Here is a 19,164-nt window from a genome sequence, read left to right on the forward strand (position 1 = left end):
ATACCATATGTGAATTGATTTCCCCCCATCTATCTTCTGAGCTCTTGCTACTAGGTGACCTAAACTGGGACATGCTTAACACCGCGGCCATCCTACAATCTAAGCTTGATGCCCTCAATCTCACACAAATGATCAATGAACCTACCAGGTACAACTCCAAATCTGTAAACACGGGCACCCTCATAGATGTCATTCTAACTAACTCACCCTCCAAATACACCTCTGCTATTTTCAATCAAGATCACTGCCTCATTGCCTGCATCCGTAATGGGTCTGCGACCAAACGACCACCCCTCATCACTGTCAAATGCTCCCTAAAACACTTCTGCGAGCAGGCCTTTCTAATCGACCTGGCCGGGGTATCCAGGAATGACATTGACCTCATCCCGTCAGTGGATGATGCCTGGCAATTTTTTTAAAGTGCCTTCCTCACTATCTTAAATAAGCATGCCCCATTCAAACTAGGAATAGATATAGTCCTTGGTTCACTCCAGACCTGTCTGCCCTTGACCAGCAGAAAAACATCCTGTGGCATTCTGCATTAGCTTCGAATAGCCCCCGTGATATGCAACTTTTCAGGGAAGTTAGGAGCAAATATACACAGGCAGTTAGGAAAGCTAAGGCTATCTTTTTCAAACAGAAAATTGCATCCTGTAGTACTAGCTCAAAAAAGTTCTGGGACACTGTAAAGTCCATGAAGAATAAGAGCACCTCCTCCCAGCTGCACACTGTTCTGAGGCTCGGAAACACTTTCACCACCAATAAATCCACTATAATTGAGAATTTCAATAAGCATTTCTCTACGGCTGGCCATGCTTTCCACCTGGCTACCCCTACCCCGGTCAACTGCCCGGCATCCTCCACTACAACCCCGCCAAAGCCCCCACCATTTCTCCTTCACCCAAATCCAGATAGCTGATGTTCTGAAAGAGCTGCAAAATCTGGACCCCTACAAATCAGTCGGGCTAGACAATCTGGACCCTCTCTAAAATTATCTGCAAAATTGTTGCAACCCCTATTACTAGCCTGTTCAACCTCTCTTTCATATCATCTGAGATTCCCAAAGATTGGAAAGCTGCCACGGTCATCCCCCTCTTCAAAGGGGGTGACACTCTAGACCCAAACTACTACAGACCTATATATATATCCTACCCTGTCTTTCTAAGGTCTTCAAAAGCCAAGTTAACAAACAGATTACAGACCATTTCGAATCCCACTGTACCTTCTCCGCTATGCAATCTGGTTTCAGAGCTGGTCATGGGTGCACCTCAGCCACGCTCAAGGTCCTAAACGACATCATAACCGCCATCGATAAGAGACATTACTGTGCAGCCGTACTCATCGACCTGGCCAAGGCTTTCGACGACTGTCAATCACCACATTCTTATTGGCAGACTCGACAGCCTTGGATTCTCAAATGATTGCCTCGCCTGGTTTACCAAATACTTCTCTGATAGAGTTCAGTGTGTCAAACCGGAGGGCCTGTTGTCCGGACCTCTGGCAGTCTCTATGAGGGTGCCACAGGGTTCAATTCTTGGGCCGACTCTCTTCTCTGTATACATCAATGATGTTGCTTTTGCTGCTGGTGATTCTCTGATACACCTCTACGCAGATGACACCATTCTGCATACTTCTGGCCCCTCTTTGGACACAGTGTTAACTAACCTCCAGACAAGCTTCAATGCCATACAACTCTCCTTCTGTGGCCTCCGTGGCTCCAGCAGGTATATCTCACTGGTCACCCCCAAAGCCAATTCCTCCTTTGGTCGCCTTTCCTTCCAGTTCTCTGCTGCCAATGACTGGAACAAACTGCAAAAATCTCTGAAGCTGGAGACTCATATCTCCCTCACTAACTTTAAGCATCAGCTGTCAGAGCAGCTCACAGATCACTTCACCTGTACATAGCCCATCTGTAAACAGCCCATCTATCTACCTACCTCATCCCCATACTGTATTTATTTATTTATCTTGCTCCTTTGCACCCCAGTATCTCTACTTGCACATTCATCTTCTGCACATCTACCATTCCAGTGTTTAATTGCTATATTGTAATTACTTCGCCACCATGGCCTATTTATTGCCTTAACTCCCTTATCTTGCTTCATTTGTACTCACTGTATATACACTTTTTGTTTTCTTTGTTCTACTGTATGTTTTGTTTATTCCATTTGCAACTCTGTGTTGTTGTATGTGTCGAATTGCTATGCTTTATCTTGGCCAGGTCGCAGTTGCAAATGAGAACTTGTTCTCAAATAGCCTACCTGGTTAAATAAAGGTGAAATTAAAAAAAAAATTGTACTGTATCTCATGGTCATGTAAGGTTGTAACTGAGTCCTTGAGTGATTCAGTATCCTTAATTTCCCCCAAAACTGGGCATTGTCTTCTATTTCAAAAAGTGCTCGCATCTAAAATTATTTTTACAATATACTGACTCATGCAATGGGATGGAATGACTCATCAATGGCTGATCAATGACTGCATGGGTTGTTCTATCTCACAGCTGACTTAGCTTGTCTGGAAAGTCTAATCAGTCAAGTTTTAATGTCATGTTCACTAGCACTGGGTTGTAACTGCATTGTAACTGCCTTTCTTGCAAGCTCTAAACCCAACGATACAGTAATCAATATAATTGTGGTACTAAAAATAACATAAGGTAGAACAAAAACACACACAAATGATACAAAATATAATAGAAAAGTTTGGTCTTAGAGTCCATAAATATTGCAGGAGTTCTTGATGCGGATCCCATGCTTCGACAGTTACAACAGTGTCAGGCTGACAATGCATGGCGTTTTACCTCAATAATAAAACCAACAGTATATTTCTATTGAATGGTAGAGCCGGCAGGGCCAAACACACTTTATGAAGTCAGATATGAAGATCGTTCTGTTTTACAATCTTGGAAGGCGGTACGGTGAATTCTGTATCTGTTGTCCTTGGGTGATGATTCATTAAAGTTGTATTTATGGTTAACCAGCACCAATAGTGTGTTCTTCCATGCTTTTGTCAGGACAAGGGGAGCACACAAGGAAGTCTTGCTAAACGGGAGGATGCTTTGCTAGTAGTTTTCAGCGTTGTTCAACATCAACAAGTAAGGAAGACATAGGAATATTGGACATTAGTTCTTGGGATTCTAGGATGTTTGTAGAAGGACATTTCTTTCCATTATGGATGTCTATTGTAAGTGTTAAATAACTGCAATAATTTCAACACTTAATCTGTATTGATACTAGCATTCCTGAGGTGCATATCTAGTTGACTGAGAATTTATGTGCTATTGGTTTGTTCTCTTGGAAGACTGAAAAACGGTTGGCCTCAATTTTAGTAAAAGTGTTTTATTTTGACTTTCTTGATTTAACTTTGTGAAAGTTAAATAATTCTGTAATTCATATAACATTAATTTGATCGAATTTTAAATGGGAAAAATTGTGTGCGTTGGAAAGAAAGGAAATTAAATATTAGCAACATTGCCTAACAATCAAACTGTAAGATCTAAGTTATGAGCAGTGGGTGAAGGTGTTTAGATAGTAAAGGTGAGATAAGTGTCGGTCCCTGCCTGAGACATCTCTTCTGGGCTCATTAACCATGACGATGGGCACAGGGGGCCCCGTGGCCTCGTTCTCTGTGTGGGACTATGTGGTATTTGTGGGCACAGTCCTGGGGGCAGCTGGCATTGGCCTGTTCCAAGCCATCCGGGGCCGCAAGAACAACAACAGCGGTGAGTTCCTGCTGGGGGGCCGTCAGATGACAGCGGTGCCCGTTGCCATGTCCCTCACTGCCAGCTTCATGTCTGGCATCACCGTGATCGGCACACCAGCCGAAGCCTATCGGTTTGGGGCGGACTACTGGATCTTTGCCATCTCCTATGCCATCATGTCCATCATCACCGCCGAGATATTTGTCCCTCTCTTCTACCGCCTGGGCATCACCAGCACCTATGAGGTAAGGAGATATACCAGACAGTGTCAGACCCACTTGGGTCAAATACATTGTACTTTTGTGACCATTCCACTGGGTCTATTGTACCGGTCAAACAGCAAGTGCAATCAACGTGGATGGAGATAAAGTGAAGAGCAATAGGGGAACTTGGGTAAGAGGTTAGGGGTAGGAATTAAGATGAATCAGTAGGGAGAGGTGTTGATGAGAGGGCTGTGCTCTAACATGTCTATCCGTTGTAATTTAACTAATGATTTATCACTGATCCACGAAAGCAATCTAATCCAGGAGGGGTGTCTATCTGTTACATCTGTCACATTCAGCATCTATGAGGACTAAATGTGTGACTAACTGCATTAAAAGTCCATACAATTATTTCCTTTGTTTTGAAAAATAAACCATTGATGACTTAATCAAAAATAATGTTGAGGCTTTAGGCTTGCAGATAATAATGATGATGATTCTAATTTGGGAAGCGCTTTTCTCAGACCCAAGGTGCAAACATTTTGCAATAAATAATAATAATAATAAAAACAATCCAGAACATAGAACACAGACAACAATCAAAGCTATATACAGGTGTCGCCAGATCCAGAGGACACAATAACAGAATTAGCTGAGGTCCTTGTAAGCTTTTCTGAACAGCACAGTTTTGAGCTATGCCTTAAAGTAGGAACGAGACTCTGCAGCCCTAATAGTGTCTGAAAGCCCTGTCACCCATAGTTTTTAGTCTGCTGCTGGGGTGCTGAAGGTAGACAGACCTGGAGGAGCGAGGGGTGCATGTGGGGCAGGAGGATAGAATGAGGTACAAGAGATACTTGGGTCCAGAGTTGTGGGTAGGTGTGAACCAGGATGTACTTATGAAAAGTCTATGCATCTTTCATTATCATCACTTCATGATTACCCAGATAACAATTCTAGGGAGAAATAACATTTTTGTAATGTTACCCGTAATGTTCCCCTAATGTTCGAGTGTTCAGTTTTCCAATAGTTAGGGGAACAATCTGTGTTAACAAAGACCTTCTGAGAACCCTTTTAGCAGATTTTGATGTCAGAGTTAGTCCCTTAATTTGAAACAGAACATACTCAGAACATGGTTACCATGTTCTCAGAATATACAATATTAATGTTCTAGAACCATTTCATGGGACGTTACAAGAAAATTTACGTGTTCAGTTTTCTGAGGGTTCGTGACCTAATGAGACACTTACGGGAACGTTCTCAAACAATTTGGGAACATGTTGTTGTTAGCTGGGTAGAAACAAATATTTACAAGTGTAAAAAGCCAATGAAATCAGGCAGGTTTGACTAAAATGTTTATTTTCTCTGCAGTATCTGGAGATGCGCTTTAATAAGTTGATTCGGGTGATCGGGACATCCATGTACATCACACAAACGGTAAATATTCAATTAACATCATGAAGATGGGATGAAAAGATAGGCAATACTTCCCCAAGGATTTGGTGGAAACAATAATATCTGTAATACTTTAACGACAAAAAATGTCCCTTTTTTCCATTGCCTGTTTTTCTGAAGCCATCTGGCCATCTCAGGTAAACATTCCACCTTTATGAATGTGCATCAAGTATATGTTTACATCAATCAACTAATTGCTGTGTTTCTTTCAGGCCCTGTACACTGGTATGGTCATATATGCGCCAGCTCTCGCACTCAATCAAAGTAAGTCATATGCAAAGTACCTCTGTAATGTCCCTTATCCAAACCACAATAATATTATATGTGCGTTGATCGAGGGTCTGACTGATTATACATCTTTAGCTAATTCAATTGGTCTATGATCTGATGATTGTGTTGTCTAATTGTTCATGAATTGATGCTATCAGCAGCTCAAAAGAGAACATGCAGATATTGTTAGGTTAAGTGATATCATACATGATTCATATGTATATAGTTTAATCTCAAGGAAACAGTTGAAGAGTACTATTTGGACAAGTCATGTAAAGAGGTCTGTACCTCTGGGTGTTTCAGTCACAGGGCTGAACTTCTGTGTGTTTCAGTCACAGGAATGAACCTCTGGGGAGTGCTGGTGGCCACTGGGGTGGTGTGCATCCTCTACTGTACCCTGGTCAGTGGCTCATCTCACACACTCCCAATCAGCAATCAACACCTTCCTGCTGTGACAATACACATGACCAAGGCCAGGAGTTTTTCCCATGACATGACCGTGCAGGGAAAACTGTAACCCAGTTATGGGCAATTACTAGGGTCCAGGAAACACAACAGAACCTACACATACCTCTTTTGTGTTCATGAGGTTACGGCATACTGTACATTCCTTCCCCTGACTCCATGTTGTTTTGTGGTTCTCAGGGAGGTCTGAAAGCGGTGATATGGACAGACGTGTTTCAGATGGTGATCATGTTAGCAGGTTTTGTGGCTGTCATCGCAAGGGGGGCTGTCATCCAGGGGGGCCTGGGGAAGATCTGGGACGACTGCTACCAGGGAGGCAGGCTCAGCGCGTTTGAGTAAGTATAATGTCCACAAATGTCATGCAGGGATTGAATAGCTACAATAATGAAAATGCATTACCAGCACAGTATGACCCCGCATAGTTTCCTGAGCGTTTTCAATTTAATACCTTCTAATGCAGTTTTGATCCAGACCCTTTGAAGCGTCACACGTTCTGGACGATCGTGGTTGGTGGCAGTGTAATGTGGGTGTCCATTTACTCCATCAACCAGTCACAGGTGCAGCGTTACATCTCTTGCAAAACCCTAACCCAAGCCAAACTGTAAGGTGCACTCCTACTTTCCACAATTTAGAACAATCATACAGGAAAAGCTGTGAAAGAAGAATAGCAATATGAGTGTTTTTTCCATGTTTGCTTTCTTTAAAACCCTCAGGTCACTGTATGGGAATATAATTGGTCTCTGGTTGACTGTGAGTTTAGCAGTGTTCTCCGGCCTCACCATGTACTCCATTTACAAAGACTGTGATCCATTCACTAACGGTGATGTAGGGGCAGTTGATCAGGTAAGTAAGTGTAAGACAGCTATGGTTAATATAGGCATGGATGGCATATAAATTGCTGCACTAATATTAAGGAAGTCTCAAGGTTCTGCTCGCCTGAGTTAGAATGAGTTTATCTCATGATAAATTGTAGACCGTACTTTTTAAATTGTAGACCATACTTTTTACCAAGAGAGTTTACATCTATATTTTTTGTAGCAGTCTATTTACCACCACAAACCGATGCTGGCACTTAGACCGTACTCAACAAGCTGTAAGGCCATAAGCCAACAAGAAAATGCTCTTCCAGAGGCAGAGCTCCTAGAGGCTGGTGATTTCAATGCAGGAAAACTGAAATCCGTTTTACATCATTTCTACCAGCATGTCAACTGTGCGACTAAAGGGGGAAAAAAACTCTAGATGATCTTTACTCACACAGACATGCATACAAAGCTCTCCTTCGCCCCCCATTTGGCAAATCTGACGATGACTCTGTCCTCCAGATTCTTGCTTACATGCAAAGACTCAAACAGGAAGTACCAGTGACATGCTTAATTCAGAAGTGGTCAGATTAAGCAGATGTTAATTACAGGACTGCTTTGCTAGCACAAACTGGAATATGTTCCGGGATTCATCCGATGGCATTGAGGAGTTTACCACATTAGTCACTGGCTTCATTACTAAGTGCATCGACAACGTCTTCCCCACAGTGACCGTACATACATATCCCAACCAGAAGCCATGGACTAAAGGCAATATCCGCACTGACATAAAGGCTTGAGCTGCCGCTTGAAAGGAGCGGGACACTAACTCGGACGCTTATAAGAAATCCTGCTACGCCCTCCAAGGAACCATCAAACAGGCAAAGCGTCAATACAGGACTAAGACCAAATCCTACTACACCGGCTCTGATGCTCGTCGGATGTGGCAGGGCTTGCAAATTATCATGGATTATAAAGGGAAACATAGACACGAGCTGCAAAGTGACATGGGCCTACCAAATGAGGGAAATGCCTTCTATGCTCGCTTCGAGGCAAACAACACTGAACAATGCGTGAGAGCACCAGCTGTTCCGGAAGACTGTGAGATCACTCTCTCCGAAGCCGATGTGAATAAGACCTTTAACAGATTAACATTCAAAATATGGCAGGGCCAGACGGATTACCAGGACATGTACTCAGAGCATGCACTGACCAGTTGCGAAGTGTCTTCACTGACATTTTCAACCTCTCCCTGACCCAGTTTGTAATACCTACATGTTTCCAGACATATCTACCACGCTGACCCTCAACACGGGGGCCCCTCAGGAGTGTGTGCTTAGTCCCCTTCTGTACTCCCTGTTCACCCACGACTGCGTGGCTTTGCATGACTGTAACACCAACATTAAGTTTGCCGACGACACAACAGTGGTGGGCCTGATAGCCAATGATGAGGAGACAGCCTATAGGGATGATGTTAGAGACGTGGCAGTGTGGTGCTAGGACAACAACCTCTCCCTCAACGTCAGCAAGACAAAAAAGCTGTCAGCAAGACAAAAAAGATACAGGGAAAGGAGGGCCCGAGCACGCCCCCATTCACATCTACGGGCCTGTTGTGGAGCATGTCAGAGCTTCAAGTTCCTCAGTCTCCACATCACTAAGGATCTATCATGGTCAAAGCACACCAACGCAATCTTGAAGAGGGTATGGCAATGCCTCTTCCCGCGTCGGGAGGCTGAAAAGATTTGGCATGGGCCCTCAGATCCTCAAAAAGTTAAATGGCTGCACCATCGAGAGCATCTTGACTGGCTGCATTTATCAAGGCACAAGGTGAGACCCAGATGCAGACACAGGAGGCAGCCCTTCCAAAAGGCCCTGTACCAACTCCTCATGTCTCCTAATGGTGGCTCCCTGCTGGGTCTGTCATGGCCAGTTCGTACTATCAAGGTGTACTATCATGATGCAGACACAGGAGGCAAATGGTTGGAGTCTTACAATGTTTAATAATCCAAAGGGGTAGGCAAGAGAATAGTCGTGGACAGGCAAAAAGGTCAAGACCAGATCAGGGTCCAGGAGGTACAGAGTGGTAGACAGGCTCGTTGTCAAGGCAGGCAGAATGGTCAGGCAGGCGGGTACATTATTTTCTACTCCCTATATATAGCCATGTTATTTTCTACTCCCTATATATAGCCATGTTATTTTCTACTCTCTATATACAGCCATGTTATTTTCTACTCCCTATATATAGCCATGTTATTTTCTACTCCCTATATAAAGCCATGTTATTCACTGTGTCACTATTTTTTTCTTCTTCTCTTTAACTCTGCATTGTTGGAAAAGGACCAATAAGTAAACATTTCATTGTTAGTCTACACCTGCTGTCTACAAAGCATGTGACAAATAAAATGTGATTAGATTTGATTTGTCTATGGCAGTGTTATCAAATGTTGAAACTGACCAGTGTGTGCGTGTGTGCGTGCGTGTGTGCGTGTGTGCGTGTGTGTGTGTGTGTGTGTGTGTGTGTGTGTGTGTGTGTGTGTGTGTGTGTGTGTGTGTGTGTGTGTGTGTGTGTGTGTGTGTGTGTGTGTGTGTGTGTGCGTGTGTGTGTGTTTGTGTAAACAAGCTGCTTCCTTACCTGGTGATGGACATTCTGGCAGCCTATCCTGGAGTCCCTGGATTGTTTGTGTCTGCAGCATACAGTGGCACCCTAAGGTGAGAATACTCCCAAGGGGAACCCAAATAGAGAAGGTTTGGTCACACAAATGTTCTAGGTGGAAAAGGTCTAGATGGATATTTAAATTGATTGGCATAGTAAGAAAACCCCACCTCACGACCCCTTACCCCGTCCTGGGTCCAAACACAAGCGGTATTCCACTACTAACCTATCAATGAATGTGTTTAACTATGAATTCCCTGCAGACAAAGGACATTATTTCTCTTCCCCTCATCTATTGCCATTGTGTCTGTTTCAGTACTGTGTCCTCCAGCATCAATGCGCTGGTGGCTGTCACTGTGGAGGACTTTGTCAGGCCAGTGTGGAAAAACCTGACAGAGAAACAGGTGTCCTGGATCAACATGGGCCTCAGTGAGTTTCACAAAAAAACAATAACAATCTGACAAAATGTCATGACCGCCACAGCCCTATGTAAGAGTAACAAAATGACATGTGGTAATGTGGTAATGACATAATACTGTGATACAAATATAGAAGGTCAGTTAGAATTTTTCTTTAGTATGTACATTATATTTCATTATATGTTGTTACTTTACATGTAAATATAGTCTTAATCATCATATGTTCATCATACGTTTATGGGATATTTAATTATCTTTGGACATATTCCAGGTATTTTCTTCGGGTTTTTGTGCATTGGGATGGCTGCAATAGCTTCACTGATGGGAAGCATTTTGCAGGTAGGAAAAACAATCAGATGTGGCTCTGTAGCACCACCTGCTGTCTGGTAGTCATCCCCTCAACTTTATGTTTCTAACGGTTGTCTCTTTTCAGGCAGCACTGTCCATATTTGGAATGATAAGTGGACCTCTTCTTGGACTTTACGTACTAGGCATGTTCTGGCGCACAGCAAACTCAACAGTAGGCATCCCCCGATTTCTTTCATATCAATCATCATTCATACTCAAAGACTGATTAACTCATTACTCAAAGAGAAATGAACATCTGTAAACACTATAGAAGTCCTGACATAAAAATCAATATTGTGTTGTTAAATACAACAACGTCAAAGGGTTAGGCAATATAAACATTTATGTGCGGTATCTCTAGGTAAGACAGTACTGAGACTGCTTCCTTATGCCTTGTAGGGGGGACTCACAGGACTGATTGTGGGCCTTGTTATTACCCTGTGGGTAGGGATTGGAGCGCAGATATACCCACCCCTTGCTGATAAGACCAACCCCCTGCCAATCAGTGTGGCAGGCTGTAACCGCACACAGGACCTGAACTACACCACCCTGGCCCCATGGACCGGGGCAGTAACACTGACCCCTCTGCCTGAGTGAGTTACTCACAGTCACTTTATAACCACTGTCTCCAAAGTCCCCTATTCCCCATATAATGCACTACCTTTGACCAGTCCGATGGTGCTTATAGCTATGGGTTAGCAGCCTTGTTAAACCAGCCTGATCTTGCTAGTTTACATCCTGTGTCACCGAAAGGAATCTGACTTCACGAGACTAATGTGTTAGGGGGGCTGAGATAAAGTTGCTCAGGTATGACTCTCTCTCTCTTTTGTTGTTACAGTGACCGGCCAGCTCTGGCAGACTCATGGTACTCCCTGTCCTACTTGTACTTCTGTCTCCTGGGCAGTCTGGTGACTGTGATCGTGGGCCTGGTGGTAAGCGCTATCACAGGTAAGGACACCTCCTTTAGCGCTAACCCTAACAGCATAGTGCATGTTATGAGTTATGTTTTGACATCATGACACGACGAGGAGTTTGGTTTCGGAAAAACTCCTAGCTCTAAGTATAATGACTTAGGCTCATTCAAATTGATACTGGATGCATTTATTTAAGCCAGACAGCTCCTTGTGTCGTGTCTTTCCAGGTGGTTGCAAGCAGGAGAATCTACGCTTGGATCTCTTTGTAAGGAGACGTGATCTATTCTGCGCTGGCTGTGGCAAGGACTCAGAGGTAAAGCCTCTTCCTCCAACCCTCTCTCTCTCTCTCTTCCTCCATCTCTCTCTCTCCCCCCCCCTCTCTCTCTCTCTCTCTCTCTCTCACTCCCCCATCTCTCTCTCTCTCACTCCCCCATCTCTCTCTCTCTCTCTCTCTCTCTCTCTCTCTCTCTCTCTCTCTCTCTCTCTCTCTCTCTCTCTCATACTGTAGGCCTACATCTGTATTGAATGTTCTGTGGCTGTGTCTATCTGTCTGTGTGTTAACTGTCTCCTGGTGTGGTCTTTGTGTGTCTTCCACAGGCATTAGACTCTGAGATAAATGAAAAGGCTGGATCGGAGCTGAAGAATGGATCAAACAACGCTGGATTCAAAGACTCTCAGTTTAACATTGTGGATAAGGATGTGGAAAAGGTCACTAAAATGTGATGCTGCCACCAAGCTAAATACACTGTCAACTGGAGTGCTCCAAGAGAACGATTTGTCCTCTCACATTTCCATTCTAGTTTTATTGTAATGAAATGCATTGCTAAGAAAGGAAGCCCAAGTGTGTAATTACGCAGATGAAGTCCCTAATCAGCAAATGTGTGTGAAGAACAAGAACAAAGGACTAGCATTACTAACCCCATATTCAACAGGGTCAATATGAACCGTGGGTTCGACAAAACAGTCATGTTATTTTTATGTATTTATTTTAACTCAGCTGGGCTTTCAATTTCTTGCTGTCGAGAGTTGTAATAGTAGAGAATGCACAAGGCACCAATTCAAAATGTGTTAGTGTATGGGCAGTTTTCCTCTTGCTATGTCACTCACTGACAGACTTTAAAGAGCTATTTATAACCTGTTCAAAATGTCCAGTTGATCAACTAGGTAGCCTATGGTAGCTAGGTAGGTATGTTAGGCTAACCAGCTATCTTATAGTTGTAGTTATCATGGCCAGATTAATTGATCAGGGACCTCAACCCCAAAGCGGCCTCCTTTGTTTTTGTTGAGTAACTAAAGTATCATGTGAACACACATATGACATGGCAAAATGTCTATAATTGGAGGAAATTAGCTTTAAAACTGCAACAACAACATCAACAACAAAAATAAATCGCCTACAAGAGGGGTGTGAACAGTTTGGGGTCAATGGGTTGTGAGGTGGTGGTTTATGACTTTTCAACATTGTGTTAAGATTATAGATAAAATAGGTTTAATTAAAAATACATAAATTAAAATGTACATCTAACCTACTTGTCACTACAAATAATGGACTAATATGAGCATATGCAGTTGATATGTGATCATGTTTATTTTGTGTTTTACAGCCCTTTAGGCTGATACAATACATTTGACTGTATATTCATTTTGTGGCTATAAAGATTGTGCTGAATGTATACTGAGTTAGCTTGCTGTGATTGTTCTTTTTGGGATTTCTTTCATTGTCAAGTTGTTTTCATAAACATGCTTGGTAAAGGGCAATGAGCTAGACACAAATGAATGCTTATTTCTAAACAGGTTTGGAGTGCAACAGTTATACTGTATCTTGTATACATCACATGCATCTTTACCAAGGTGACCATATTCATTAACCACAAACAACTGTACGCTACTAACATACTACATAATACTCAATTTGTTTTCCTGGGGCAAATACCCAGGGTCACATACAGTTAACATGCAGTAGACAAAGCGATTTGTGCAGCCTACCATACACAAACATCCCAAAAAAGGTAGAGAAAACATTTTCTTCCTTTCTTACCTCTCCGGGAACACTGTTTTTAATAAGAAGTTAAAAGATAACGTATCTGCAAAAAGTTCTGATTTGTTGACTGTAAGCCTACATGTAAAGAGTTCTTCTGACTAATGACCAGGTCTCCTTGCCAACCAGCAGACAATAGAGGAAGTGAACACAGAAGGGGACCGCCCACTTCACATTTCACTGGGCCATGAAAGCAAGCCTTCTGCTCTCTGCGGTCTGTAGGGAGTGGAGAACAAAGCAATAAACCAAGTTCCTGGTTTCACTCTCACGGGTGCTGGCTGTGTAAGGTGAGCTAAAACTATTTTCTGAATGTTAACTGTGAAAATAAAATGGTAGGGTATAGGGAAGGTCAAAAACACAGTCGAAAGATAGCGTATTAATGAAACACCATATGTGCTTAATATTTCAGTTGCCCTCTACTTAGTTTCAGAAGGCAGGTGCATTGGTATTGTTCCGGTTCCGACCACACTTTATTGTCGTGCACGCATACTGCATTTTGCAGATGTTGTCGCAGGTGCAGTGAAATGCTTATGTTTCTAGCTTCGTCAGTGCAGTATACATAACACTAATTTAAATGAAGAAATATCAGAACGAGCAATGTCAGAGACCGGAATATATATATAACTTGTGAACAGTAGGGTATATATATTATAAACAGTAGTAAAAAATGGTAGGGTGATGGAGGAGTGATGGTTGCTGATAATGGTGGGCCTCTGTACGCCTATGTAGATATTCCATAAAAACAATCAGTAGTTTCCAGCTACAATAGTCATTTACAACATTAACAATGTATATACTGTATTTCTGATACATTTTATGTTATTTTAATGGCCAAATATTTTTGCTTTTCTTTAAAAAACAAGGACATTTCTAAGTGACTTAAAATGTCCTTGTTTTTTTTTTCTTTAAAAAGCACATTTTTTGTCCATTAAAATAACATAAAATGTATAAAATATCTACATAGGCGTACAGAGGCCCATTATCAGCAACCATCACTCCTGTGTTCCAATGACAGACGCCTCACAAGTCCTCAACTGGCAGCTTCATTAAATAGTTCCCTTAAAACACCAGTCTCAATGTCAACAGTGAAGAGACAATTCCAGGATGCTGGCCTTCTAGGCAGAGTTGCAAAGAAAAAGCCATATCTCTGTCCAGTGTCTGTGTTATTTTTCCCATTTTAATCTTTTTTTTTATTGTCTTATCTGAGATATGTCTTTTTCTTTGCATCTCTGCCTAGAAGGCCAGCATCCCAGAGGCGTGGGCAGTATATGAATAGGAAAGGTGTGTGCATCAGTAGGTATATAGGATGAGCCTTGACTGGAATACAGTATATACATATGAAGTAGGTAAAACGGTATATAGACATTATTAAAGTACCCAGTGTTCAATGACTATGTACGTAGGGCAACAGTCTCTAAGGTGAAGGGTTGGTGGTAGCCGGCTAGTAAGTGACTAAGTTCAGGGAAGGGTACTGCGCGGAGACCGGCTAGTGGTGATAGAAGCTGTTTAGTCTCTATGTCCCAGCTTTGATGCACCTGTACTGTCTCCGTATTCTAGATGGTAGGTTTTTTTTTTTATACTGTAGGCTCTCGTTTAGTTATTATGATGCTAATTCTTTAGTGGGCTGAAAGAGGGGCGATTCTGCCTACCTCGGTCAAATACACATGTGCTGTAACATTTTGCTAATACAAAGGCTACCATACACAGCAGGACTACCTGAATACAATGACAAAACATGGGTCGTGACCAACGTTTCCTCCAAACTACCCGCGTACAGTAACCCGTGACTGCTGCGCAGCTCCCCTGGGACTACTGCGCAGAATAAATACTCCTATAAATCCACTGAGAGAAGAACGAGATTGAATTTCGCTCAACTTTCTAGAGTTTTCCATGTTAGTTAACACTATCCGCGTTTGCTTTACTGTGGAAATTGTGGTCGAATCAACGCAATATTAGCCACTTTCAATGCAACATACCGAAACAAAACGAACAATGCGCAGAACGCAATTGAGTAGGTTTCTATTGCATTGACAGGCATGGTCTCATCCCGTAAAGTACGCAGACCGGTGCGGCATAACCAATCAGAGCTGCAGTAAGCCTATATGCAAATAGACCATTGCCATATATGGATCCATGCCATTTGCTTTGATCTGGACTTTACAGCTGTGGTCGTGAGTAGATGTGCTTCTTTTGCGATTAAAGCAAGAGCTGCATGTGGCCACCTGTGCACATTTTTGTTCATATCCTTTGCTAGTTTGTTATTAGCCCAGTTATAGATAATGTGTAGTCAGCAACAGGGGAGTGATTTTTTTCCTACAAGAGCCCAACATGTGTACCTTTTCTAGACATTTTTGAAAAGTGAGTCAGGTAAAGAGCTTTTTTTATGTGTTAAAGGGGCAGTGTTGTATTTTGAGACAGGCTTGAATAAGCTAAGTAGCCAGTAGGCAGAGGTTAGCATAATTTGTCTGATTCTCTGTAATAATGGTATGGAAATAGTAACACATTTTATTTTGTAAAGTGGTTTCTTGCATCAAACAACCTAATTTTCAGTCACCTCCTTGTCTGAAGGACAAGTGGATAAACAGGTTAATGTCGAGCCCTGCCTGTTTTTTTTCTTCAAAAGTCTCATGTAGGCCTACATTGAAAACCACACATTGGCTGCTACTGTGGGCTGAATGATAGAACAGCTGTTTACATGTTAAAATGTTATGGGATGCATTTTGTCCATTGTTTTTGATGGTAGGCCACTCTGGTAGGCCTACATTATGATCAAATAGCCACAGTAGCCTACTTGGCCACTGTCAAAACTGTAACTTAAAGCGGGTACAGCCTTAGTGGTCACAGTAAACGCACGCTGGAAGTTGCACAGAATTTTCACAACGTTCGAGCTCAGCAGACCAGAAATTTGCTCAGTGCCTAAAACATTTTAAGAGAACATTGGTTGTGACTCATATGTATGGTTTCCTTTGGGACTGTGAAAAAATAGAACAAGTACAGGCTTGTGTGGTTTCTATATTAGAACACACAGCCTGAGGGACTTTAAGATATGGTTGGTCAACACTGTATACACAGCTGTTTTTTTTGTGTTTATTTTTTTGATCCTTATAATACTTTATTATGTTGTTCACTATAGGACCAAAGAGAACATGATGGCCATTGATCACAGACTTTCTCTACCCCTGGCAAGTTTTATTATGGCCATTTCCTTGACTACAACTACAACCCTGACAAGCTCTTCTGAGAGAGGAAATAATGCCACTGTCGCAAATATCCGTTTGGTTACTGCAATCACAGAGACAATGGCGCCAAACCAGACCTACACCACAGCCATGTCAACTCCTTCAAATGTCACTGTTGACGGTGCTCTCTCTACTACAAGTTACCATAACTCAAGTCAGAACAGCACTGGAACAACAACTCACAATGCTGTGCAGGACAACTCAACAACCACAACAGCACTGGCTGAGAGCTCAAACACAACCACTGAGTCAACACCATCAGTTTTGGCCCCTACAGCTAATGCTACATCTGCAGCCATTACAGTCCCAGGTATTGTCCCCTCCACTGCACCAACCACCCAAGCAGCCAAGACCACTGAAAACCAAAACAGTACATCAAATATCCCACCACAACAATCCACTAAGAATCTTCCTCAAACCACAAATGCCGCCATGTCGATGACAACCGCAACACATAATGTGACACAAGGTAACTGCTGCTGGTTGATATGTCTGTCTTTAAAGATGATTAGTTATTATGCAACACAAATGTAAGTGAATTTCAATTATTCACATCTTTCCTGGTTTATTCAACAGGTTTTGGACTAGACAATTCAGAAAAAGGCATGACGGTTTTCTTCAGTGTTGTGCTTGGGGTGTTTGTTTTGGGAATATTTATGTACACGTTGAATAGATGGAACCAGATGAGGCAATACTCACACCGACCTCTCTATAACAACTCTGAGGCCGAAGGTAAGAGAATTCATACATCATGTTCTCATTAGATCTTTCTCCCATACCTCAAATGCATTTTGTCATTCTCACTAAGATGTAAACACATTGACAGTGCATGCAGGCTCCAATTGAATAATACATGAGTTTCATTCTTGTGTAGTACATTAATATATGTGTTATTACAGCTGACACATTTGTGCTACTGTAGTGAATGTTACATTGGTTCTTACAGCTCTACTCAATTCATTTTCAGTGGGTGGATCCCTAGCAGCAGACGACACACTTGTAATTTCAGGAGGACTCTACGATGGTTCACAAATCTATAATCCAACTATGACAACTACTGATATGACGGAGGATGAGTTCAATTTTGATAACCGTCTACATGTGTCCCAGCGATCACAGTTCCGCCTGGAGTTCTTAACTGAAGAACGAGAGAGCTCCCCAGGCTATGAGGCCTCTACCTTTCATACTTTTCAGCCAATTGATGATGATTTTTAATGTCAAATCTAGCTTATTTTAGTTTTTTTTTAACTCCAGTTTGTAAATGATGTCCAAACTAGCCAATAGGGTTTTTTTTAACATCACTTTAACAATTGCACTGTTTATACTGTTGAAGTCGGAAGTTTACATACACTTAGGTTGGAGTCATTAAAACCTTTTCAACCACTCCACACATTTCTTGTTAACGAACTTAACAAACTATAGTTTTGGAAGTTGGTTAGAACATGTACTTTGTGCATGACACAAGTAATTTTTCCAACAATTGTTTACAGACAGATTATTTCACTTATAATTCACTGTATCACAATTCCAGTGGGTCAGAAGTTTACATACACTAATTTGACTGTGCCTTTAAACAGCTTGGAAAATTCCAGAAAATTATGTCATGGCTTTAGAAGCTTCTGATAGGTTAATTGACATCATTTGAGTCAATTGGAGGTGTACCTGCAGAGGTATTTCAAGGCCTACCTTCAAACTCAGTGCCTCTTTGCTTAACATCATGAAGAAATCAGCCAGAACCTTGTGAAGATGCTGGAGGAAACAGACACAAAAGTATCTATAGCCACAGTAAAACGAGTAAAACATAACCTGAAAGGCCGCTCAGCAAGGAAGAAGCCACTGCTACAAAACCGCAATAAAAAGCCAGACTATGGTTTGCAACTGCACATGGGGACAAAGATCATACTTTTTGGAGAAATGTCCTCTTGTCTGATGAAACAAAAATAGAACTGTTTGGCCATAATGACCATCATTATGTTTGGTGGAAAAAGGGGGAGGCTTGCAAGCTGAAGAACACCATCCCAACCAATAAGCACATGTTGTGGGGGTGCTTTGCTGCAAGAGGGACAGATGCACTTCACAAAATATATGGCATCATGAGGGAGGACATTTACGTGGATATATTGAAGCAACATCTCAAGACATCAGTCAGGAAGTTAAAGCTTGGGTCTTCCAAATGGACAATGACCCCAAGCATACTTCCAAAGTTGTGGCAAAATGGCTTAAGGACAACAAAGTCAAGGTATTGGAGTGGCTATCACAAAGCCCTGACCTCAATTATATATAAAATCTGTGGGAAGAACTGAAAAAGTGTGTGCGAGCAAGGAGGCCTACAAACCTGACTCGGTTACACTAGCTCTATCAGGAGAAATGGGCCAACATTCACCCAACTTATTGTGGGAAGCTTGTGGAAGGCTACCCGAAACGTTTGACCCAAGCTAAACCATTTAAAGGCAATGCTAGCAAATACTAATTGAGTGTATGTCAACTTCTGACCAACTGGGAATGTGATGAAAGAAATACAATCTGAAAAATGTTCTCTCTACTATTATTCTGACATTTCGCATTCTTAAAATAAAGTGGTGGTCCTAAGTGACCTAAAACAGGGAATATTTAATAGGATTAAATATCAGGAATTGTGAAAAACTGAGGTTAAATGTATTTGTGCA

General features: G+C 42.1%; 1 protein-coding gene and 1 long non-coding RNA gene across 2 annotated transcripts; both read left to right on the plus strand.

Annotated features, from left to right (window-relative positions):
- The first annotated feature begins 3,585 nt into the window (after positions 1-3,585).
- On the plus strand, positions 3,586-11,944 carry LOC139414225 (sodium-coupled monocarboxylate transporter 1-like). Its single transcript, XM_071162120.1, has 15 exons — positions 3,586-3,942; positions 5,269-5,334; positions 5,565-5,616; positions 5,955-6,022; positions 6,268-6,422; positions 6,548-6,688; positions 6,801-6,930; positions 9,508-9,596; positions 9,857-9,969; positions 10,231-10,298; positions 10,393-10,479; positions 10,707-10,900; positions 11,146-11,255; positions 11,449-11,534; positions 11,819-11,944. The coding sequence occupies exons 1-15, from the start codon at positions 3,586-3,588 to the stop codon at positions 11,942-11,944; spliced, it is 1,842 nt and encodes a 613-aa protein (XP_071018221.1).
- Positions 11,945-13,472: 1,528 nt separating this feature from the next.
- On the plus strand, positions 13,473-18,345 carry LOC139413264 (uncharacterized). Its single transcript, XR_011634782.1, has 4 exons — positions 13,473-13,546; positions 16,393-16,967; positions 17,075-17,230; positions 17,466-18,345. It is a non-coding gene; the product is annotated as an uncharacterized lncRNA (long non-coding RNA).
- Positions 18,346-19,164: the final 819 nt, after the last annotated feature.

Source organism: Oncorhynchus clarkii, chromosome 7, assembly GCF_045791955.1.
Source record: "Oncorhynchus clarkii lewisi isolate Uvic-CL-2024 chromosome 7, UVic_Ocla_1.0, whole genome shotgun sequence".
Classification (NCBI taxonomy): Eukaryota; Metazoa; Chordata; class Actinopteri; order Salmoniformes; family Salmonidae; genus Oncorhynchus; species Oncorhynchus clarkii.